The 24,980-nt window shown below is 43.0% G+C and overlaps 4 protein-coding genes across 6 annotated transcripts; 2 read left to right on the forward strand and 2 right to left on the reverse strand.

Annotated features, from left to right (window-relative positions):
* LOC121301495 lies at positions 1–4,715 on the forward strand. The gene is made up of 14 exons (XM_041230962.1): positions 1–124; positions 245–301; positions 602–724; positions 1,265–1,420; positions 1,568–1,621; positions 1,732–1,949; positions 2,084–2,163; positions 2,263–2,373; positions 2,684–2,767; positions 3,056–3,160; positions 3,315–3,436; positions 3,538–3,663; positions 3,826–3,877; positions 4,462–4,715. Exons 2-14 carry the CDS (start codon positions 252–254, stop codon positions 4,528–4,530), a joined length of 1,350 nt encoding a protein of 449 aa, XP_041086896.1. The 5' UTR covers positions 1–124; positions 245–251; the 3' UTR covers positions 4,531–4,715.
* A 1,966-nt stretch (positions 4,716–6,681) lies between these two features.
* LOC121301494 (guanine nucleotide exchange protein smcr8a-like) lies at positions 6,682–10,780 on the reverse strand. The gene is made up of 2 exons (XM_041230961.1): positions 7,769–10,780; positions 6,682–7,314 (listed from the first exon to the last, which is right to left on the reverse strand). Exons 1-2 carry the CDS (start codon positions 10,084–10,086, stop codon positions 6,858–6,860), a joined length of 2,775 nt encoding a protein of 924 aa, XP_041086895.1. The 5' UTR covers positions 10,087–10,780; the 3' UTR covers positions 6,682–6,857.
* A 138-nt stretch (positions 10,781–10,918) lies between these two features.
* Positions 10,919–19,712, forward strand: top3a (DNA topoisomerase III alpha). 2 transcript variants are annotated; one of them, XM_041231133.1, is made up of 20 exons: positions 10,919–11,011; positions 11,248–11,528; positions 11,978–12,037; positions 12,361–12,434; positions 12,555–12,630; positions 12,948–13,056; positions 13,361–13,504; positions 13,738–13,908; positions 14,340–14,440; positions 14,646–14,720; positions 14,978–15,060; positions 15,330–15,537; positions 15,642–15,827; positions 16,070–16,199; positions 16,600–16,713; positions 17,160–17,325; positions 17,669–17,815; positions 17,947–18,069; positions 18,174–18,916; positions 19,149–19,712. In XM_041231133.1, exons 2-20 carry the CDS (start codon positions 11,325–11,327, stop codon positions 19,304–19,306), a joined length of 3,072 nt encoding a protein of 1,023 aa, XP_041087067.1. In that variant the 5' UTR covers positions 10,919–11,011; positions 11,248–11,324; the 3' UTR covers positions 19,307–19,712. The 2 variants fall into 2 exon arrangements, with proteins under 2 accessions (XP_041087067.1, XP_041087065.1); XM_041231131.1 differs by having other exon boundaries at positions 10,919–11,528.
* A 386-nt stretch (positions 19,713–20,098) lies between these two features.
* On the reverse strand, positions 20,099–24,659 carry LOC121301139 (mitochondrial dynamics protein MID49-like). 2 transcript variants are annotated; one of them, XM_041230268.1, is made up of 4 exons: positions 24,533–24,659; positions 22,748–22,908; positions 22,447–22,618; positions 20,099–22,106 (listed from the first exon to the last, which is right to left on the reverse strand). In XM_041230268.1, the coding sequence occupies exons 1-4, from the start codon at positions 24,555–24,557 to the stop codon at positions 21,049–21,051; spliced, it is 1,416 nt and encodes a 471-aa protein (XP_041086202.1). In that variant the 5' UTR covers positions 24,558–24,659; the 3' UTR covers positions 20,099–21,048. The 2 variants fall into 2 exon arrangements, with proteins under 2 accessions (XP_041086202.1, XP_041086203.1); XM_041230269.1 differs by having other exon boundaries at positions 24,467–24,654.
* Between the last annotated feature and the right edge of the window lie 321 nt (positions 24,660–24,980).

Here is a 24,980-nt window from a genome sequence, read left to right on the forward strand (position 1 = left end):
ATTCGAATGTCTATCAGCTAGTGTTAGAGTTCCTGGAAAAAGCAAGTAGAGAGAAACCCAAAACCTTTGCAGTTGTATTGCTGGGAGCAGCCCAGAGAATTTTACTTCACAAGCAGCCGCTGGGGTAAGTAGCTACACAGTGACTCTGCTGGTAGCTGTGTTATGTTGTGTATCATAATGATGGTGCATCCTTTCATTTACGTAGGGCACAGCCGCCGCTAATACTGTTGTTGTTTTTTCTTAGTCATCGTATGCCAAATACAACAGTTGTTCCAGAAGCAGTTCCTTTACTTCTACAAAGGTAAGCTTTTTAATGTATTCAATACGGGAATGCAGAATCATTGTAGTGATCTTATGCTACAGCATTTTTTTGAATAATGAAATACAGCAGCAATAGTAGTAATAAATCTAAATGATATAAAATCAAAACAAACAAAAAAAAAACTTTAGTTTTTAGTACTAAATACAGCACAATTAAATCACAATCCATTCTTAATTAGCCTAGTTTTCAAATGCTTAAGGTGTTTGGACTCTTCTGTGATAGCCTAATAATAATAATAATAATAATAATAATAATAATAATGATAATAATTTGTTGCAGGATTGTAGAAATTCTCCAGAGGTTGCTGGTTGTCTCTGACTTTCCTCCGTCGTTCTCAAAAAAGCTCACTGACTTCTATAACTCTCTGTTGCTTCCCCCGTACTGCCGCTGCTTTCTGTACTGGTAAGGATGATGAGGATGAACTGGAGAGTGACTCCCTTGCTTCACAAGGTTAGGCAGCGTGTCATGTGGACTGAAGACGTTTCATGTAAACATTTTAATGTCTTCCACTAGCAGCCTCGTACAGATTTCTGTTGGTTTGATCGGACTGGTTTTAAAAATTCCCTCATTGTAAAGGTTTGACGGGTCTGTATTTTATCGTAGTGTTTATAATGTGTAGTAAAGTGAATGGCATGTCAAATCCCTACTGTCTACAGACACAAGTTATCCTGCTCATGGAAGTCCTTATGCATGTTCCTGCCTAAGGGGGGGCTTCTCAGGATGTGTTTTTGATTCGTTTGATCAGATTCCCAGTAAACAGTAAAGCTGTTTAAATGTTTAAGAAATTGAATGGAATGCAGCATCCCTACTGTCTAGTCACAAGGTACCTCTTCATGAAAGTCCACCCATAGGGTATTTAGAGATTCTACCAACCTTCTGCATGTGACCTGGGAAGCAGCTTTGTGTGTATCTGTGAGAGGTAAAATCGTTCTCTCTTTACAGTTTGAATGTCTACCACTGGGATGACTCTTTGCTGGTGTCTGTGTTGAGAGGCCAGAACATCACTGGAGAGAGAGTTGTGAAGGGAAAGAAGGAGGTCCTGTGTGAGTCCATACAAGTGGTTCTCGCACGAACAGAGAAGTTAAAGGAACAAAACAGGTAGGGCTTGTTTTCTTCAGTTCTTTGCTAGCATGTTTATTTTATTGTGTAGTGTGTCAGAGCTTTTCTGTTGGGTAGAAGTATTTCTACATTATGCATATTGAATAATATATTGAGTTATTTTTTTCTTTCTTGTCTCCAAATCAGATACAGAGAGCTGGCTCGTTATCTCAAGGTAGTGAGAACCAATAACAGAGCAGAGTAAGTAGAATAAAGTCATCTTAAGATCCACAGCTGGGTTTGGAACTAAACAATATCTCAAATCATGTAATGCATGCATATAATATATGTATTTCTGTTTGTATGTGTAGATTGCAGAGGCTGAAAGATCAGATCCCGTTCTTCATGTGCAAGCATGGTGATTTCACCTCGGCAGGTCACCACTTGTTTTATTCTCATGAAGTGAGCTGCTGCACTGCTTGTCGCCTGACCCCCAGGCAGTTTACCATGTACCTGAAAATCCTGAGAACTGGACAGGTGCCAGTTGGGAGCGAGCCCTTCTATTCAGGGGTATGGGAGACCCCCACAGGTAACACTTTTTATTTGTTTAGTTGTATTTATTTTTAAAACAAATAAATCGGAAATGTCTTTTAAATGGCTGTACGTAACACGCTGAGACTCTTCTGCTCTCCTAACTATTCAAATATTTGCACCAAACTCTAGGTCATATCCCTGTGAAGAAGAATGAGGCCGTAAAAGTAGGGCTCCGAATCTTGAATCGCAATGCACAATTGTATATGAGTGTAAGTACTAGCAAGTGTGTGTGTGTGTGTGTGTGTGTGTGTGTGTAATAAATATGCAATTGTTGTTCATCATCAAAATATACTGGTGTGTTTTTAAAGTCAGATAGCTGGGCGGATCTAATCCAGGTTTCCTGCAGTGACTCGAAGCTGGCACAGGATGGAAGCTTTATCTGTGTGGCTTGGAAAGAACCAGAAGAGACATTTCAACAGGTAAATTGTTATCGATCATGATAGATGTGTGTGTTTTTATATGGTGATGAGCTTGAAATGTAAATACATGTGCACTGGGAAATCACTTCTAGCACTTAACTGTGATATAAACAGCTTGGAGTTAACAATCTTAGTATGTGCAATATCTAACTATACCCTACAAAGATTTAGGTTTTGGAGTGCAGCTGGCAATATTAGTAGGCTGTTGGTAGCAAAGCAATACTTTTATATCACAGCAGATTGTTTTTGGACGGGTTGCTGTTCAGTTTGAGTTCTGTTTGCAGTGTGAACACTTCATTTGTCTTCGTAGAGCATTAGAGAAACCGCAGGTCAGGTCTTGAAGGAGCTGGAGACGAAGCAGGTCGTTATTCTACCAAAACAGTTTTACACCAATGTAAGTGTGTGCCTATCTAAAGTCAAAAATCATGTTTCATCTAAAATAATAATAGTAAAAAACAGGCTTGTTTTATATTGCACATTAAGACAACCATTTGATCAGCCCAGATCTTTTGAATGTTTATACTGATTTCCAGACCAGACTTGTTCTTATGCACGTAAGCGGTAATTTTCAACATTTCTTCACCCTACAGGAGATTGAAGACCATGTTTATTTGACTGTGCATTGCAATTCATTTTTTTTATTTTTATAGAAGTCTAATTTTGCCCTTTTTGTCCCTTGTAGTATTTCCCAGATGAAGCCATGCTGATGCTTGTCACTCAAGCGCTGGTTCAAAGGCTGCTTCATGCTCGCATGATCACAGTCCTCAACATTGCCATGGCTTTCAGGGTAGGATTTTGGTTTTATTTGCGTTTCCAGTCTCAAAGTGGATCATTAGAACACACAACAGACTGGATGATCTGTTAGTTCAGCAATAGAGAACCGAGGTTGAGAGGAAGACGCTTAATGCCTCACTCTTGCATTTTCATCATTGTTTCTCCAGCGGAACATGTGGGCTCTGAAATACCTGTTCAAAAGCCTCAGTGTCAGAATCGATGTCCTGCATGAATTTCTTGATTGCCTTATCAAAGATCTGAACGAGAAAAATAACACGTTGCTTACCAGGTATGGCACTGACTGTTGACCTAAAAGCGTCATAAAACAATTGCAGAAAAAAAACAAATGTTTATATTCAACTTCCACAATGTAATTGTTTTGTATCTCAGGACCTTGGAGCAGACAGATGCAGAGCACATCGGCCACTTCATCTTTTTCCTAATTTCGTTCGAGCACGCCATGTTAAGGCCTATTGCAAACAAGATTGTAGACTTTCTGCTGGAACACTGGAATGAGTAAGGAGATTAAATGGGTGGGCGTGGGGTCGAGGGAGGAGAACAAAACCCTATCTGCACTTCATTGGAGTAAATGTTTAAATATGTATTTTGTGTACAATCAAATAGCTATGGATGCTTTTGCTATTATTATTATTAATATAATTATTTTGCGCTTTGTAGGTTTCAGAATTGCCCATGGCAGCGGAATCTTGCCACACTTCTTCAAAACCAGGTGAGATTTTTGAACTGTGTTGTATTAGAGTAGTATTTATGATGACGATTTAATATCCTCCACTAACTGATGCAAGCCCTAACTAAATGATTAAGTACTTCACAACCTGGTCAGTGGTTTTCAGTTAAACAGCAAAGACCTGGAGTGAGGGGGTTGAGATTGCCCATTCCTGTAAATATGAACAGGGGTCTTTGTAAAGCTTTAGGAGTTGGAATGGAAGTGTGTAGAGCACCCTTTCCCTTGCATGTTTGTGCCGTTATTGTTGAAGCTGATTTTAAAGAATAAGTAGCGGTGTTTTCGAAAATGTAGCGTTCCACGTCCCCCATAAGCTGCTACAACTGTTCAAGTAACGTACCTGTCATTTCTTTTCATTAATATCCTGACAACTGTGTACACTACTTCTAACCTAAGTCTGTTTCAAAGCTCTTTTCAAAATGTCTGCTCTAGTGCACTGGGGTTTGAGATCTGTGCTCTAAGTCAGTGGTTCCCAGTCCTGGGGATGTCCTGGGGACCCCCTGTTCTGCTGGTTTTCATTCCAACTGAGCTCTCAATTAACTGGAATGCCATTTGCTTTTTCTCTCCAGGATGTTACGCACTGGAACACTTCGAACAGTTTCCTACAGCTGAAGAACAAACTGAGAACAATAGTCTGATCATGTGTCAGACGGGTTCCTGGACCATCCTGTCTTTACTGGACAATAGCTCACTGGGCAAAACACCTCGCCGAGCATTTAAAACTCTAAACTGGTAGCACCCAGTAGCAGGGCCAAAAGAAAAAAAAAAAAAATTCTATTTGGATTAAAAGCTAATTTTTGCCACGTACTGTACTTCTGTTTGCTACATTTACTATAAGATGTTTTTTTGTTTGTTTGTTTTATAAATTAAAAACAATAACATGTTAATGTAAAATGATTTAGAAGTATGAAGGTAAAGACTAGTTAAGCTTAAGTTTCCAAAAACGAGTGTTTGTTTGATTTTTATAAATACCTTTTGTTTTTTTTTGTTTTTTTTCCCCATGTGGGGAAAAAATTATATTGTGAAAATAAAGTTGAATGCTTAAAGTTAGATGTAATTGTAGAGCTTATAAAATAATTGTTAAACGACTGGATTGAAGTGTGTGTGTGTATGTATGAGGCTGTAAAGGAACCTTTTGCATCCTGTGAGGGAATTACATTACTCTGAATGGCACATTGGACCCATGGCTAACTTCTACACAAGTGTTTGCAACTTTGTGTCTGGCTCGGAGTGATTTGAGGGCGTGTGTCTCAACAGGGCTAATGCTGTAAGGGATCCTGTTTCTGAAGCAACCCCTTGAAGAGCCTGCATGATATTTCATGTGAACCAGCATGCATCCCTTCACACTGTAAACACTTGAGTTTAACAAAGGAACAGTAATTACAGTACATGCTTGATATGCCAGTCAGGAATTCATTTGTGAAAAGTAACACAGTGGTGCCTGGTTTTGCCGTTGTGTTTATTGTTTGCCAGGGCAAGACAGTTGTTTGAAACAATAGACGAATGTACAATTTCAATTACAGTACTTGCTCTCTGGTTAACACTTAACCACACCCAAAGTATGGATTACATGCATGGGTTTATACAGATTATCACTGATATAGTGCAATAATAAAGTCAGATTCCAACCTTGGTCAGTTATGTCTTGATACAATTGTATGTGAACTACACATTGATCTCTGGTGACCTTGGAAGCGCTCGATATATATAACTTAGAATAATCTAGCACCCGTCACACTTGTTGAATAGTTTACTATGTGAGTTGAATGTAGGTTTTTAATTTAAACCAGCTAGTCTATTTAAATGTCAGCCTTCTCTTTTAAAGCAGTACATTTATTAGGCACAATAAAGCAATATTTAGGCTTCAGAAAAGTAAAAGTGCATGCTGTATAAAGGCCTTCCAGTTAACACGGAAACAAATATACAGTACAATACCTTAGAATTAAAACTGCATACAGCACTTTGGCAAAAAAAACAACAACTTATAATCTCTGTTTAAAATAGGGAAAACATTATAGCCCCCCCCCCCCATTACAGATGCTGCAACAAACCTATAAAAAAAAATTACCAGGCCAGTTCCACAAAATACGACCCTGGCTTCTATGGCACACTTTCGCATGTAAACCTCGTACAGTATATGAAACATGGGTCTGAGCCCAATTTGCTAAGCTGCTCCCGTGAAAAGTTTGCAACAACATTTTTATGTATGATTTAATAAATTCCCAAGCATTCGCACCTTATCACATCAAAGTGTTGCAAACATAGCAGTGTTTGGGGGGGGGGGGGTGAGCTTTGTAGATGTCCCTTTGTGCTTCAGACTGTATTATACACAGAGACTTTACCAAATGCAACATGCAACCTTATTTTTTTTACTTCACTTTGAAAATAGCAATTGTGCTGTGGCCTTATCTGTTTCATTGGTCTGGGATATATGATATTTTGCAGCAGGGACTCGTAAGGACTTTTATCCTCAGCCAATGTTTAATTCATTAACTTCTGTGCAGCTTCCCCGTTGTCTGCAAGACTCATCACTTTAACACGATTGAATTAACAGTTTTAAAACTGAAACAATTGAAAAATTACTAAACTAAATGAGGCAATTCATTTGAATATCAAACCTTGTCACATTCTGTCAAATTAACAGATGGCAGGGTATCATTGCTAATATTCTATTTTGGCAGGCTTGAGATTCGCAACAATAAAGATTTTTCAAAAAGAATCTGCGCTCACTGCTGTTGTCCAAAGACCTAAAACCAAAAACGTACCCCGAAACTACAGGACCCCCTGCAATCTGCAGTAATAGCAGCGCCTGCCTTATTCTGGAAAAACACATTCAAGGGATCATTAAAAAAAATACTACCATACCACACATAACTTACATTCATTCATTCATTCATCTTAAAGCCTGCCGAATCAAGCAGGCTCATCCAACACAAACAATTTCTTCAAGGAATGCCAGCCATTCTTAGATCTTATATAGAAAGCTGGTGGTGTAGTCAAATCTGAAGACAGGAGGGGTGCCCCCCTTGCCAGGCCCCTGAAGGTAGTGCAGTTTGATGAGCTCGCCTAGGAACTGCACAATCTTGAAGTCCTCGCCCGAGACGCCCAGCTGGTGCTGCAGGAAGCCCATCCGCCGGCTTGCCACTGAGGCGTCTCCCTCGCCCGGGTGGATGGGGAGGTGCAGGTGGTGGCAGAAGGTGTAGAGGAAGGCCTTGGAGCAGAGCTGGCTCAACATGCTCTGCACGTGCATGAAGTAGGTGCTGCCACACTTGATCTGTGTCCAGTGGTCCGCCAGCTTGCTGATCAGCGTGCCCTTGTAGGGGGGGCAGCGCAGGGTCTTGTGATCCGCGTCCAGGATGCTGACGTAGCGGCTGTAGCGGTTCAGGGAAAACAGCATGCTGGAGCCAGTGGGAGAGGCCACCCTGCATACCAGGAGGTGACAGGTTAACAGCACCAGTATTGTGGCATTTATTTCTCCTGTTTTAAGATGCAAATACCAGTAGGCAGCTGTCTCTCAGTGTACTATATTGATTATAATCTGTGGCTATCTAAGATTAACCACACTGACATCAAGGAGACATGTTTCTGTCTCTGTGGAAATGCATGCAACATCTGATATCTCCATAGAAAACACACTCACCCACGATTTGATCCAACAGTAAGAAGTCTGTTTACTACTGTAGACAGTACACTGTCCATTTATTTAAAACTGTAAAATGTATTTTATATTTTAAGATTTTTTGCATGTATGTTTATGCAAGTACACCACACTTAATACTGGTTGGTAATTCCTGTACACAGGAAGCACAAGATCACTTTAGTAAAAATAACTGCACTCGGGGCAGTGAATATGTCTAGTTCTAATGCTGTACCTACCTGTGCAGGCCGATGAGCTTCCAGCTGTGCAGATCTGTGATTTGGAAGGGGGAGGTCAGCCAGGGCTTTACAGTTTCCGCATACTTGCCCAGGTTCGGCACGAAGATGATCAGGGCGTTCACCAGCTTTCTCACCTTTTCTTCGTCTGCGCCCATCACTACCAGTGTCCTCCCACTGAGCAAGCAGAATATGGCTTGCTGGGCTAACGGGTACTCCCTGATAAACCTCAGGGCACCCTGCCCGGCTTTCCTCTTGTGCTTCACAGTGATGGGATTGCCTGAGAGGAAGGGAGAAGCAGCCCGCTCAGAGCTGGTGGAGTCGCTCATGAAGCTCGTGCTGTCAGAAAAATCGTCCACATCCAGCCTGGCAACCTCGTCAGAGAGATAAGTGAGGTTCAATTTGTACGAAGGCGACCCCTCCGGAGCCCCGTCAGCGGAGGCAAACCCTCCATCATCCACACCCGGGCCTTGCTCTTCCGCTATGCTTGACCTGGGAGCCACCTTCACCAATCCGCTGTTACTGCACTCCTGGCCGAGCTCAGGGGCTGGCTCCTCGAAGCGGGGGCCCTCCTGCCCGATGCAGCAGGCAGGATCAGCCTGCTCTGTGGCCTCCTTTTCAACTCCCCCTGCATCCTTCACTCCGGAGTCCACCTGCTGTTGGCTCAAAGCTGGAGACTGGTAAATGTGCTTTTCAGAGCTGTCACCGTAAGGCCCCTCCTCGTAAATAGAGGTGGGGCAGGATGCCCTCAGATCCTCGGGTGTGATCGAGTCTGTGGTGCTCAGCACTTCGATGCTATCCTCGCTGTTTGTCCTCTTGCTCACCTCCTTCCTTCGGACCACCTCGGGGTAATGCACCGGCAGACTCGCCTGGCTCTCCGATTGGATGAAGGATCCCTGAGCAGGGAAAGATCTCTCTGACCCCAGCACTTCGATGCTCTCTCCGCTGCTTACACTGTCTTTCATATCCGCTTCCAGGCACTCTTCGGAATTGTCCTGCGTGATGTCACAAAGGCTGGACTCTGTCTCCTGCTGCCCTTCCTCACTGATGTCCTGCTCCATTTTAATAAGCACGGTCTCCACGCAGGACGTGTATGACTCCAGGCTGGCGGGCTCGTTAGAGGGGGCAGGATTGGAAGAGTTATCATTGTCGGGGGCTAGCATTTGACCATACTGGGGCTTTTCAGATTCCTCCTCCCAATCTCTGAAAACCTCGAACAGAAAGTTGGTGATTTTTTGCTGCTTCAACAGAGCTGTGTCGATCTGGCTGGTAGAGATGTAGCAGAGGTCGCCCCTGAAGGTCTTCTCGATTTGAGCCAGCTGGTCCATGGTCTGATTGAAGAAGTAGACGTCAGAGAGCTCTTCCAGCGTTTTCAAGCGCTTGTCGAAACATTTGGTCGATTTTGCCTTTATGAACTGAGGGGTGTAAGACGGCCTGCGTGCACTGCTGGGGTCGTCCAAAGGGTCTTCAGGATTAGAGTCACCGGAGATCTGGTCCTGATCCACTCCAAGAGGTTCAGGTTCGTAAGGGAGGAAATCAGGATCCTTCAATTTTCTGTTAGGGTAGGACGTGACCTGCTTTAAAAGGTCTTTGTGCTCGTAGATTGATTTCTCCACGTTAGCCAGCTCATTGGCTTTCTCTATCGATTGGGTTGCGTAGCAGCCGTTCTCTTTCTTCTGCAGCTCGGCTTCCTCGTGAAGCACGGTCCTGGTGTACTCCAGGTCCTTCAGTTTCCTTTCCAGTTCGCTGGCGAAGGCTTTCCGGTTTCCGGTCTTCAGGCACTCTGATGCCTTGGTGAACTCAGAAGAGAGCTCCTGGAACTGCTGCATGATCTTATCTTCATCAGCGGAGATGTAGGCTATGCAGAAAGGCCTCACGAAGCCCCTGGCCTCCAGGTCGTAAAGGGTTAAGTGGTGGACGTAGGCAAAAGCCCCTTCTTTGGAGTCACCCAGCACAACTCTGGAGTCCTCCACGAAGTTAAGCTTGGGGTACCCGCAGCCCGGAGGGTGCCCCACAAAGGAGGTCTGATAATCCACTGACATAATCCTGAGGGAGAAGTAATTGAGATCAAAGGTGCCCCAGGCTTTGGGGTCGTCTGGGATGGTCAGCAGTGGCTGGGGCCCCACTTGTTCAGAAAACTCGGAGATGAGAATGAAGTCCTTGGTGAATTTGGCAAAGGAAGCCTTTGACCAAGGGTTGGCATTTCCAGCATAGGGGAAGAGAGGCAGCCAGAACTCTTCTGGCAGCGAGTTAGGCTCCACATACGTGTCTCCGAAGTAATCCTCTTCCGTGAAAGCTACCAGATCTGGTGAACTAATCATATTTGGTGCTGTGAGAGTGACATGGGGAAAAAGCACCGTCAAATAGTCACCCAGACAGGTTTAACAGAATAACCCAGCCATGACACAGTCTCTCTTCTGCGCACTCTCTCTCCCTCTTTCTATATGAATATAGCAGTATAACCAAACGACATGAACCCGGCAAAATGATAATGATGATGCTGGTTGTAATCAATAATTCACAAACAATAAGGGAAAACAAATATTGTTATTTCCAACAAGAAGTCATTCAATGTGACTTAAACGATAAACACGTCGCTAGCTTTGCCCCCAGTTGCTTGTTGTTGACATGAACGCCAGTAACACTGGCAATTAAAAAAAAAAAAAAAAAAAACCCGCTTGTTCTGACTGAAAAACTAAAACATTATTTACACAGCAATGCCAGATATGAAGTTCCTCCTAGCATCTGACATTAACACAGCAGGCGGTGTAATTCCAGTTATTTTCAGCATGTAAAAGAAAAATTAAAAATACCACCACCAAATACGACCTGACAAATAACTCCTTAACATCACTATCACAAATAAACAGCCATCTTCTATCCACATGACCCGTCCTCATGACTAGAGAGTATCCGTCCTGTTTTGCAGAAAAATCACTTCTCAAATAATCCCCAGCGTCATACGCTTCCTATAAAGCTCATTTCATTATGAAAAGCCGTCCCAGTCAGCGACTGGACCTGTCTTGCTTTTCTTTACACAGTGGTGAGGGGCGGGGAAAAATGCATGCCGGGAAATGTAGTTTTTAGTAATCAGCTTTTACGACAGCCGACCAAAACATTTGTGTTTGCGACACTTCTTGTCCGCATGCGGTAAATGCAGGAGGACCGTGTTCAAATCAGCCAATGCATGATCTAGCAGGCTTTCAATCAAAACGATATTAAATATGTGTATCGAGTGTAGAAAGGGTAACAAGGATTTGATTACAGTTCTACTTCAAGTAATTAGTTACTATGACAATAACTCATTCAGGCCTTGAGAGGTGTTTTTGGAACAGATTCTGACAATCAACAGTTTGCTCCTCAGATTTCAGTCTAGGCACAGTTTTGTAAATGTAAACGAGAGTTGTAAATGGTACTGTAATGTTGTAATCGCATATTAATTAAATATAGTTGTTTTTTTTGTTTTTTTTAAATCTCACAAGTGATGCAGTGACGTGATGCCACCAGTGTGCCCCAACTCTGTTCAGAAGAAAAGGGAAAATAATCGGGTCCTTCTGGGATGATCTTTCGACGCGGATGCTTAACATTACGCGCTGGATTAAGGCTGTCAGCAACAGTCCAGGAAAAGTTTAGCTGGTTCTGTAGACGAGTTTCGACTGAAGACATGCGACGAGCCCAGATAAAGAAAGTGCTGTGCGTGGCCGAAAAGAACGATGCGGCCAAAGGGATCGCAGAGATCATGTCTAACGGGGTGATGCGAAGGGTGAGTAAACACCAATTCCAGGGGCATTCATAGATACACTGCGGTTGGAAATCGATATATCAACTCCATTATGTCTTACCGTGCAACCTCTGTATGTTACACCACACAAAACTGACCTCCTATAGCATATGCAGGGTTGAAATAAGACTCCTATTGCATAGCCACCCATTCCAGGTTTTAGCAGGAGCTTGGCTAGTTATGCTCAGGTACATCTTATTCAAATAGTAAAACCAGGAATGGATCAAAACGTTATACAATGGGAGTCTTTTAAAGAATATTTCCACTTTAAAGCACAGTTTTATACTCCCTTTCTGCTTTAACTACAATGCCAGCTTCAAAACTGTGCTACATATGTATAAGCACGTTTTTTTTTTAAATCTATTAATATTTCAAAATGTGAATTTAATGTATAATATTAAAATTAATATGTGTGTATTTTTTTCCAACAGAAAGAAGGATTGTCCAGATTTAATAAAATCTACGAATATGAGTATCACTGGTTTGGGCAGGTATGTTAATTTCATATTCATTTATATTGTTAACGTCTATTCTTTTTACAGTCCTTCCAGCATACATGTTTAAGTCATTTCTAATGTTAGCTGTAAACTGTAAGTTACAGCCCCTCAATCTGGAATCTTTTCCTATATAAATACACAAAGAAGTACAAATAAGTAGGTGTTCTTCTGAGCACTGCTGGGATATGTGATTGCTGTAGTGTATTGTGAAAACGTTTTAATTGTAACGCATGCACTTTTACAATGAGACGTGATTGGGGTGGGGTTTGAGTGTTACATTGCAGTGATTAATCAAGCTGATTTGTGCTTCTCTGCAGAATGTCACTGTATCGATGACCTCAGTATCGGGTCACCTCCTGGGGCTGGAGTTCAAAGCTCCGTTTCAGAAGTGGTAAGTGAAGCCTAAACAAGACGCTGTGATCCCTTTGCATGAATGAGTGAAGGCAGCACATGCTTGTGTCAGCTAATGCTTGGCTGCAGAAATAACTTTCACGTTTTTTTCATCTTGCAGGCACAGTTGCAACCCTGTCGTCCTGTTTGACGCAGAAGTGGAAAAATACTGCCCAGACAACTATGTGGATATCAAGGTACAGCAATGTACCGATCATTTCTTTTTCATTTATCGGAATAGACTTCTCAAACAAGCACAAAGCCAAGGGTACATATTTTCTCATTAAGATTATGGAAGAATCTCTCCAGATACTTGTTTTGATAGACAGAATGTGTGCAGTTGTATTTTGTATGTGTACTATATACCATGTTTAATGTGTAAAAGGACTCTTATTAAACTGAGGGATCTTCCAGATTAACGCTGTACCCTTCCTGTAGTTCTGCTGTATATTACATTGCTCAATGATGTCCTGCAATTTTTAACATTCCCACATGTTTGCACTGTGCTCACCAGAGGACCCTGGAGAGAGAGGTGAGGCAGTGCCAGGCTCTGGTCATCTGGACAGATTGTGATCGTGAAGGAGAGAACATTGGCTTTGAGATCATTGAAGTCTGTAAAGCAGGTGATAGATCAATCCATTACAGGAGATTTGCCGAAAGTTGCTATTCATTTTAAAGCAGTTGAAATATTGTTAACATAACAACAGTAATAGGCTTTATCTTTCTACAGATCTGTGCTTTCAATTGTGATGAAAGTTGAATAGGAGATTTTACAGACTTATATCCTTATTTTTAAAACTGCACATTCATTGTGATGAAACTTGCAGAAAGCTGTGTGAAGCTATGAACTGTAATGGAGTACTGTATTCGGTTATCTGCAGTGCAGTTGCATGTTATGAGATCTGAACTCGCACACTCTTCTTTCAGTGAAGCAGAATTTGCAGGTGTTCCGAGCCCGCTTCTCAGAGATCACCCCCAACTCGATCAGGAATGCCTGCCAGAACCTATCGGAACCGGACCAGAACGTCAGCGATGCCGTGGATGTCAGGCAGGAGTTGGACCTTCGGATCGGTAAACCGGACCTCTGTACTGCTGTAGAACTATAACACATCCCAACAGTTGTTTCCCACAAACTTCAGAAGAAAAAAAAAAAAAAGCACATCAGTTTTTTTTTCTCTAAATTTGCTGCTTGTAAACCCCTACAGCTCGTAGCTTCTACACCCAACCTGCTGGATATGTTGCTACATTGTTGAATAGTTTCGTTGTTATATATAAGGTGTTTGTTCTGCCTGTTTCTCTGCCAGGGGCCTCGTTCACCAGGTTTCAGACTCTGAGGCTGCAGAAGATCTTCCCTACCGTGCTCTCGGACCAGCTCATCAGCTATGGCAGCTGTCAGTTTCCTACACTGGGCTTTGTGGTGGAGAGGTTTAAAGCCATTCAGGCTTTTATCCCAGAGACATTTTACAAAATTAAAGGTAATGCTTGTGTCCCGGCCAGGTTCCGTGCAGCTTGAAAGCGAGTTCTCTGCTGGTTCTGCTCTTGCTGTACGTGATAGAACAGTTTTACACAGTGCAGATACAGGGCTGGATTTGAAGGTTTTTTTTTTCCGATTTCTGAAATGCAAGGCAGATCACTGGTTGTCCACAAACAAAAGTGATTGTCTGCACCACAAAAACCCCCCAAAAAAACATACTTGGAATTAATAATATGCAGATGTACAGTAGTACACTACAGTGTATGAAGTGCTTGAGGTTTGTTTCTAAAGAACAGCACTGCAAACCACATAGCTTGGTTAGCTCCAGGTGACCGGCACTTTTAACTGTGGGTTCGCTCTACATGTTGCCCCACTTTATTAAAATCAACGAAACTTAAAGTAAATTTACTGACTCTCCCTCTCTGTTTGAAGTGACCCACAAGATGGAGGACTGCGAGGTGGATTTCAGTTGGAAAAGAAACCGCCTCTTCCACCACACTGCCTGCCTAGTCCTGTACCAGATGTGTATGGAGGTGTGTGTTTTACTGGGCTGGCCCTAATGGTTGCATTGGACACACCCACGCACACACACACACACACACACACACACACACACACACCCACACACACACACACACACACACACACACACCCACACACACACTCATTCCAGGAGAAGAATACAGAACTGCACCAGCCTGTCATTCTATCAATGGGTTGTTTTTCTTGTGTTATAAGAATCCTGTTGCCACGGTCATTGATGTGTCCAGTAAACCAAAGAGTAAATGGAGACCTCTACCCCTTGACACGGTGGTAAGTTTACTGTTAAACTTCCACTGTTATCCTCTGATTTACCTTTTGTAGTGATCATTTTTAGATATTAAACATAAGCTATTGTTTTAAGTAAGTATATTTACAGTAAACTATACAGAAGACTTATTTTAATCTTATTTGAAATATGTTTTTGATTTAGCTACTTCAGCAACTTGGCATATGTAATGATGAGTAAAAAGAAAGCTGTATTTATTGGCTCGTGCGTTCAAATTGCATTTCCTTTTTCTTTTTTTTAGGAACTTGAAAAGCTGGCTTCCCGTAAGCTGAAAATAAGTGCCAAGGAGACCATGAAAATAGCAGAAAAGCTGTACACACAAGGGTAAAAACCATCTGGTCACTTAGGGTTACAAAATTATCAATACAGACATCAGTAAAAAAAAAAAAAAATATATATATATATATATATATATATATATATATATATATATATAGCAAAACATACTGTTTAGGAATTTTAAAAGCTAAAACAGTAGGTACAGTGTTTAGAAACCATAGCGTTTGTTCAATGCACTTATGCTGCGGCTGCAGATTTGTATTGCATCCCTTCTTTATGAATGCTAGAGTGTCTTTCCCTCGCCTGTCTCTCAGGTTTATCAGCTATCCCCGTACTGAGACGAACATCTTCCCCAAAGACCTCAACCTCACCCCCCTGGTGGAGCAGCAGACCCAGGATGCCCACTGGGGGTCCTTCGCACAGGGGATCCTGGAGCGGGGCGGGCCGACCCCGCGCAATGGGACCAAAACAGATCAGGCCCACCCTCCCATTCACCCCACGAAATACACCAGCGGCCTGCAGGTGAGCTGCCGTCAAGCGCTTCGGATTCAGAGTTTGCTTGCTCGTGAATTGGTTGAGAACGGATCGTTTGCGGACGGGTTTTAATTGGAACGTGCACTGCGCAGGGGAACGAGCAGCGGCTGTACGAGTTCATCGTCCGACACTTCCTGGCTTGCTGCTCCCAGGATGCACAGGGGCAGGAAACCACGGTGGACATTGACATCGCACAGGAGAGGTTTGCAACGCACGGGCTAATGATCATCGCCAGGAACTATCTGGATGTGTACCCTTACGACAAGTGGTATGCGAAGGTAATGTGCCGACTGTAACGTGTTTACTGCAGCATATTACTTAACCTTGCCAGTGTATCGTTGGTCTGTCTTTCCCCCCATCATGCGTCAATGCATCGACACACACACACACAGGAGAAGCTGCACGTACATGAGCAGTCCGAGCCTGTAAAACTAGTCAGGTAAGGGCTAATCCAGTTGAAAACTAGTTTGCATTCGTTATGCAGTGTTGACGTGCCTGTGCGATTGGTCTGATGCTGCAGGTGATCCCAGTGTACGAGCGAGGGTCCCAGTTCCAGCCCACCACCATTGAGATGCTGGACGGAGAGACAGGCCCACCACAGCTCCTTACTGAGGCTGACCTCATCTCACTCATGGAGAAGCACGGCATTGGTTAGAGAAATGATTTCCTTGTTTCAAATGACAAACGGGTTGTTTTGGAGGAAGAACAGTTTCCAGATTTTAAATTATTCTAGCAATTTACTTCCAAGCTAAGTAAAGCAAGTTGCTACACCCTTGTCTTTTGGGTACAGGTTCCATATCTGAGGTTGTGTTCAATTGCCTGTCCTGGCTTACAAATGTATTACTCCATTGCCCTCAGCCTAGCTCCAGTGTCATCAAGGTGCAGCAAGCATTACTGAAGCATAGATTCAACGAGTCGTGATGTTGCATAAAATTGCAGTAAAACTGAAATCAAAATCATGTATCTGATTTATTTGAAGCTGGATGGAAAGGCATTTCTTTAATAGCGTTTGAATGTTGTCGGTCTGTTTTCCTTTGCTTGTTCTGGTAGGCACTGATGCCACGCACGCGGACCACATTGAGACTATCAAGTCCAGGATGTACGTGGGGCTGACTCCGGACCAGAGGTTCCTGCCTGGCGAGCTGGGGATGGGACTGGTGGAGGGTACCTTGTATTAGACTTTGCAATGGGGCAGATAAAGTTCACTCATCGTGGGCTGAACCAGTTGTAGTGGGAGATGTGTTCATAATGGTATTGCAGGAAGAAGGCTGGCATTTAAATTGATTCTTGTAAAGATATCACAGAATGCTCTCTTCTGATAATTTGTCTTCTGTGGAACATGTTCATTTAAAATCATATTTTATAAGTTGTTTTAATTACGGTGGGAAATTGTTGGTTTTATTAATTGCGTACCTTTTATTTGTAAGTGGTACCAAATTGTGGACCGGTATAGGCAGATGACAGCAGAAAATAACTAACCCAAAACACTTAGTAGAGTAATACTAAACCACATCATTTCACAGAAGCCACCAGCTTGACTCTAAATGTGTTCTATAGTAGATTTCCTATGGGTTTCCTGCAGTGTGCATTGATAGCCTGTTTGTTTCTAGGCTACGATTCAATGGGCTATGAAATGTCCAAACCAGACCTGAGAGCTGAGCTTGAAGCGGACCTGAAGATGATCTGTGAAGGGAGGAAGGACAAGTTCACTGTCCTGAGGCAGCAGGTCCAGAACTACAAGCAGGTCTTTGTAGAAGCTGTGAGGAAGGCAAAGAAGTGAGTTCAAAATATAGTAAATCACGACCTGCAAGTAAAAAGTATTATTATTATTATTATTAATAATAAGAATAATAATATATACTTCAGCACTGAGAATGTAAACTAGATGTGGCATTTTAGAGTGTGTTCTGGATTAATTTGTTTATTAATAAATACGTTATAACATATTTAGCAATGGTTTTGTTATGCCAAGCTTTCATTTTGTTATGTACCAAAATGTCTATTTTATGTAAGTAAAACAAGGACACATGTCAATGCTCTGCACCTATGGGGCAAACTATTGTATTGTATTGTACTGGACTAAGTTGTAGATGGTTTCCCTGTTTGTTCTTGTTCTCAGGTTGGATCAGGCGCTGTCCAGCTACTTCGGAGAGGCGAGAGAATTCACCCAACAGGAGGAAATCCAGATGGAGATTCCTCTTCCCATCAGGAAGTGTCCTCAGTGCAGCCGGGACATGGTCCTCAAGAAGAAGAAAGATGGGAAAGGGTGCGGATCACACATGCAACATTCTGGATTTGCTTTTTTATCATTTCAAAGCTAACGTTGTTCTCCTGGTTGAGTTAAGTTCTCGTGCAGTACTAAATATATATTTATATACCCTTTTGTTTGTGTCTCAGGTTCTTCCTGTCCTGTATGGGCTACCCTGACTGTAAGGCTGCAGTGTGGTTTCCGGAGTCTGTTCTGGAGGTCAGCAGAGATGAAAGTGTTTGTCCTACATGCCGACCACAGCCTGTGCAAAGGTGAGGCTGCATACAGTGGAAGTGAGTTCAGGTGCTCTGTGAGGATGTGAAACACACACAGATTTTTTAACATAAATCTGATTGATCTGCCGTGTCGGTTTCAGGTTGAAATTCAAGTTCAAGAGAGGCAGCCTGCCCCCCGCGATGCCTCTGGAGTTTGTGAGTTGCATCGGAGGCTGTGACGAGATGCTGAGAGAGATCCTGGACCTGAAGTATTTACGAGGAGGAGGAGGTACTCCTCAAACGAACCCTCAATCGGGCAGCTATCTGCGGAACAACCAGCCTCACAACCAACCGGGCCGCCCCGATAACGCATGCAGCAGACAACCTCCTCGATCCAAAAGACCAGCGGTCGTTGTGAGCGCCCCTCATCCAGTCCAGGCAGCTCGGGGGCCTGCTGGAGAAAACGCCGTTGTCTGCAACTGTGCACAGGATGCGATCATCCTGACTGTGCGCAAAGAAGGGCCCAACCAGGGCCGCCAGTTCTACAAGTGCAACACAGGGAGTTGCAACTTCTTCTTGTGGGCTGACCAGCAGCAGGAGGAGGGTCATGGAAGTGCTGGGGGCAGGGGGTTCTCCAATCCCCCCCGGTCAGCTGCTCGACCCACACCAGGGTTCAGAGGCAGTGCTGGTCCCAGCTCCAGTGCCATTGGGCGTCCAGGTGACAACAGCAGCTTTTCGGGTGGGGGCGGAGGTGATGCTACGGTGTGCAGTTGTAATGAACCAGCGGTGACGCGGACAGTAATGAAGGACGGGCCCAACAGGGGGCGCCCATTCCACACTTGCCCCAAACCCAGGGAACAGCAGTGTGGCTTCTTCCAGTGGGCGGATGAGAACGTGCCTCCAGGTAAGATGGGGTAAAGGCTATAAGATTTAGAAAGATGGGACAGGGTTTTAGTTTTACAGCATGTTGGTGTGATTTTATGTAACTTCTTTTGATCTTTTGTTGCTTTTGCATAAGATTCTTTGAAGTTTAAGAATTTAAAAAAACAAAAAAAACAAACTTAGTTTATTAGGAGTTTTTAGAAGTGTTAGTTTTGAATTTATACATCCTGTTAATGTGTGTTTTTTTTGTCCAGGTGGTGGATTGGATTCTGCTCCCCAGTCTGGGGGACAGAAGGGTAAAAGACAAGGTGGCACCACCTCTACTAAAGGACCCGCATCCAAGAGGCAGATGACGTGTGGAGTCTGCCACCAGCCGGGCCACAACAGAACCACCTGCCCACAGAACAAATAAGAGAGCCCCTTTCCTATCTACTGCCATCAATTTTAAAATGGGAAAAGCTGATCACAAGTGTTTGTTCCTGACACTCGAATTAAAAGGTAATACTAATGATAAGTAGAGCCTGTTTTTTACAGATAAAATGCGTCCTGTTATAAAATGTTATCTCCAAGCACAACAGTCCAGAAAACACATACTGGCATATATTATATAAATATAACCTGTATAACAGACATGTGCCTTTTGCAACACTGTGTGTATATACTGACTATAGCCATGCCTGAGCTTAAAATAAACTCCATCAATCTCAGAGAAAATGAACACTGGACAGTTTGAGCAGAACTTCTGTGTTAATTTAGAATCTGTTTTCCGTTATTGTTTATATTTGTGTTTTAATGTTTTTTTAAAATCACATGTTTTCTGTAATAAATGTATATAAAACAGAACTCAGAGTGGTTTATGAAACAGTGTGTCTATATTTTGTCATTTGTTCAGACAAATGTGCCCTTACCTTAACTCTAAATAACTCCACAGAATAACTACCCAGTGAGATATCTAACCACACATCTTGTAATCAAAGCAGCTTGTGGTGTTAAGACCATTACATCCGGACTCCCTGGCCTGACCTCTACTGGACACATTTGATAAAGCATTTAATAAGGCATAGCTTGAGCCAGGTCAGATTTCAAAACAGATCATAAACTGGCTGACTTAACCAACTTCAGTACTTTCAATCTGACACTGTAAATGTCATTTCTACTGTGTATAATTAATAATTATTAACTGGGAGAAAGGAAAACAATGCAGTTTTAATCAAAGTAAAGCTTTATTGAATATATAATTTTAAAACTATTAAACTCTGCTCCAACAAGAACAAGCTCATATTGTTAACCAGTCCAGCAGTGACACACAGAATTCAAGAGCAATTACAGTTTTGAGGACAGTGTGTCAAATGACCAGCTGCATAGAAAAGACAAGTGCACTAAGTGGTGAAAGATTAACAAAAATAAATCAAATTACGTGGCAGAGAACAGCAGAGTGCGTTCAAATATATTATAGTATGAAATATTTTGTATGTGTTAATATTTAAATTCGAAGACAAAAATACACCTTCAATATATTTTATAATACTAAACAATCCCTACTTCTCATACAACAAATTATTCTGCCCATTCTACAAAACTATAGCCAGCCAAGCAGATTCCAGCCTGGAGACTTTCTCATGAACCGACGAACCAAGTGTAACTATAAAGAAGGGAAAAAGCATTATGGAAATGATTTTCTCTTTATGTTCAATTTAACAGTAAATCTACGGTACCCTGCGCTTGTTTATCCACTGACCTGTAACCAACAAAGGCACAGGTCCATGAAGTAAAATTATAATATAGGACAGTCAATACAAATTAGACCCTTTTCAGATGTGTCTTTGTAAATTAATTCAAGCATTTAAAATGTGTTGATGGATGCTAGAGCATCAGAAGAGTTCACTTCAGAAAGCATTGAATTAACTTGTTAGTTTTGATTTATAAAAAGCAGCTCGCCACGTTCATTAGAAAAGGGTCACACACATCACATACACACCGTCCAACTGTCTAAATAACTGTCTCGCCAAAAAGAAATGAACAAAAATAACACATTGTATTCAAAAAGGAGTTTACACAGCAACTAAAGTGCCAATGCCAGAACGGCTATGTAGAATTAAATCAATAGGGCTCTCGGCATGTGTCCATAGGTGCTTTTGAATCATCACTTTATACTCATCTTTGAAGCAGCATATCAGGGTTAGACAACGCGCAATAGAAAGTATACCCGATCTCATCAATCTCTTCTGCAGACAGTTCAGACAGCAGGTTCACGGCCCTGTTGAAGTAGCTGGGCAGGAACCCCTGCTCCAGGTAGCCAGTCGCCTCTGTGATAACTTGCAGGAACCGGTCAGCCAGGGCTGCTTCACTCCAGTCCGACTCAGTGTCGCTGAGGTGCAGGATGACGTTGACCAGATGCCCGCCGGTCACTCTTCTCAGGGATGGCTGGTCTTTGCAGACTGCTTTGAGGATTTTCAGGCAACATAGCCGGAGACCGGAATCAGACGCGTCCAGGTCCCTCAGCTTGGTGGTTTGATCCGTGTAAAAACTCCGGCACCACAGGTTCTCAAAGTTTCCTTTGCTCTCTGGCTGAGACGTCAGCACCGTCTCCCTGAACCTTATTATTGGCAAGATATCAATGAAAAGCTGGCTTTGTTCCTGTTGGATTTCTAGCTTCAGTTCTTGGGACCCCATCACTTGCCTGATGGTGCAGTCCAACATGCTGCCTAGGGCTGGCCAATTCATGGACCCCATCACCAGTTTGTGCAAAGACTCATTGACCGCGTTGGAAGACAGATAGCCTCCCACAATGAATTTATCCCAGTAGCTGCTCCCCCGGCCAAAGTACTCCAGGTTTGTCCGTCTGACCATCCAAAACTGCGGGGTGTTGAGGATGGTCTCCTCCCCTGGAACAAAGTACCAGAACTTTTCTTCGATCAGCAAAGGCACCAGGAGACAAGTGTGATCAGCGGAGACAACCTGAAGGTTGTCGAAAAGCGAGCCGCCCAGAGACATCTCCCCCAGCGGCATCTCAGGCTGCTTGCTGCGGAGGAAAGCTTGGATCTCCATGCAAATGTCCAGGGCTTTCTGCTTGGCCTGGCCCACGTCCGACTCGGAGAGCGTCACGTGACTCTGGTAATAGTGCAGGAGCTTCTCCTGAAGAGTGACGCACAGCGGAACCCGGCGGATCTCCAGCTTCGGAGCCTCAGCCGCACTGGAACCGCTGCAGGCCTCTGTGGAAAGATGAATGCAGCTGTTACGCATTTACTGTGGGAACCGATGCCAGAGCTGTACAACTGAGGACAGAACTACCAACTCATACGTCAAGTCAAACCATGCAAGGGGATCGGTGACCAGAAATGTCCTTTTATATTGTGCAGTTTTAGACAGACCAGTGCAGGTACACTGGGACACCAACTTCTCGAAAAACACATGCAAGATACCAAACTACAAGCAGCCACACCTAAAGCTACATCATTTTAAAACACTTGCCAAGCTTAATTTTGTAACCAGTAAGACCAGTACAAAGCAAATTATGATTTTTTTTTTTTTTTTTTTTTTTTTTTTTTTTACCTTTTTCTATTTTGATTACAGCTGGTAAACTTTTCTTCACAGAGTTTTCCAGCCCCCTCTTCAGCAGTTTAGGGGAAGTACCAGCCAAGCTCAGCTCCTCCCAGGTCTCGCTAATGCTCTTCTGATCTGGTTTCTCATCTTCACCCGGGGGGCGGGCAGCTCTTTCAATCAGCTGCAAGAAAGGGAGGACAAGCAAGGGTCATTGCTCATGTTAAACAGACATTAGACATCAGCTCCGCTGTTCCCGTATTCTGCTAATTTACAAATTGGATGAGCTGTTTTTAGGAGAGGACAGTCTTACCCGTTTCACTGCCAGCGTAGCGATGCCCAGCACAGCGGCCCCCCCGACCCCAAGCACCAGCCTGGCGTTAGCCAGCAGGAAGTCAACAGCCGTTGTGATGCCATCCTCTCGCCGGCTCTTCCCTCTTTTCCGAACTGTGCCCTCCATCGTAGGTAAATTCCCTGCAACAAAGATTTTAGTAACTATGAAGGCTTTGGAAATCCTAGAGCAGCCCATTCCCTGTCACAACAAAAAGGTACAAATAAAGGAAACATACAAACTGAAAACTTCAGCTGGAAAACAACGTTTGCTAATCTCATTTTTTGCTGCTCATTAGAACTGCTCTACAGAAAAAGGTAAAAGCTCCAGTACTCCGATCTACACCTGCGATACTGACTTTCTGGTTTTGGCAGTCCCACCAAGGAAGCAAAACGAGGGTGTGGAGCCCCCTGGCTACTCTACAGGAAACCAAAGGTGTTTTCATCAAAACATCCCAGTGACGTCATTTGGAAATGCCAGAGTCGGACACTGCTCTCAAGGTCAGGCAGGTGCAGAGTTTTAGGGGTTCAGCACATCATGCTTCGATTGTAAAGGAATGCATAGCAGTGCCGGCACACAGACCGTTGGGATTCAAGAATTGCTCCATATTTGATTTCTTCAACATGCCCACCCTAAAAACACACACTCACTATCTCCACCCTGCACTGCTAGAATGAGTCGTCGCATGTTGCAATAATCTAGTAACCACGACCACTGCAGCACTAGTCTGTGTGCTATTAAAAGCATCTTAAGAAACCTGTGTCATATTGTTCAGTTATAATTGTACAGTATTCCATGATAAACTGTAACCCTAACTTACAACGATTAAAGTGTACTCACCAATTGGGCATCTTGATTTTAAAAAAGTCAGTCAACTAAAAACTCAATATACTATACAAGAAACGGGTTTTAATTAACAAAATTATTTTTTTCCAAATAAAGGCAGGACTGTCATTCACGCTCTGTTTAATCTGTCTGCAATAACATGTCCGTCCCACCCCACAGACTGCCTGAAACATTACCAGAATATGATGCATTCCCTCCTACTTCATAAAGGTTGCACTATGCAGTAATACATCTTATATATATATATATATATATATATATATATATATATATATATATATATATATTATATATATATATATATATATATATATATATTATATGTATGTATCGCCCAGACGCTACACACAGCACGATTCAGGTTGTACTGTATTACTTCAGACAGTTAACTTGTACTAGGGGGGCCACCGTTCCATAGAATTCCAAAGTATTATGGTTCTTACATCAAATCATGCTTGAAGAATGCATTTCTACCCCCCAAAAAACTACCCTAATTCACACAAACAATACCTATTATCTCGTGCATATATCTGACACTGCTAATTTAATCAGGAACGCAATATATTATAATGATATTGTCAAATTACACCGAAAAACCACACTCGGTCAACAATACTGAACATATTATGTTTGAACATATTCGTTTGTATGACGCGCCTGGCAAAACACATATAGGTAACCGAGGTTTATACTGGAAAGGCAAGACTTCTGCCATACTAAGAGTACGTGCAAAGGCAGGTGTATAGCCTGAGCTGTGTAATCTAGTATGCAAACACCCGAGCTCAACTCATCAAACCGGACGGTGCTTAAAAACAACAACAACACAACCATTCCCAGTAAGCACCATAAACTCACCTCTGTCTCTCTGCGTTTGTCTGTACGTTTCAAACCATACCTTGGAAAATCAGACGCAAAGTTTACCTTCTATCTGCTCCGTCTTTTCCATACTGTCACTCACAAAGCCAGGTCTGACCGCTTGCTGAACGGAAACGTCCGCAATGGAAGCCTGCTAGCTCCTCGATGGACCAATCAGCGCTCGGCGTCCTTCTCTTCGTCGGCGTTTCAGAACTGACTGACCGCAGGGGAGGCGGGGTTTAAATACCAGGGCAAAACACCAATACCCACAACCCGGACAGAGCAAATTGATTGGCATGCTGAAGCTGCAATAGCGGCTTGGTGATGCACGAGCTAGTACTACCCCCAAACAAGCTTTGGTCAAGATTCTTGCAGTGCAGTTGCAAAAAGAATTAAGAGGGATGCATTAACATGTAGGCATTAATCGATATGGGAACATATACCCAGGGCAGTAACATTAGCAGTACATGCAAAGCTGTATTGCAGTCGCTCGCAGAGGAGCAGCATGCACGGT

This window comes from Polyodon spathula, chromosome 27 (genome assembly GCF_017654505.1).
Source record: "Polyodon spathula isolate WHYD16114869_AA chromosome 27, ASM1765450v1, whole genome shotgun sequence".
NCBI lineage: Eukaryota > Metazoa > Chordata > Actinopteri > Acipenseriformes > Polyodontidae > Polyodon > Polyodon spathula.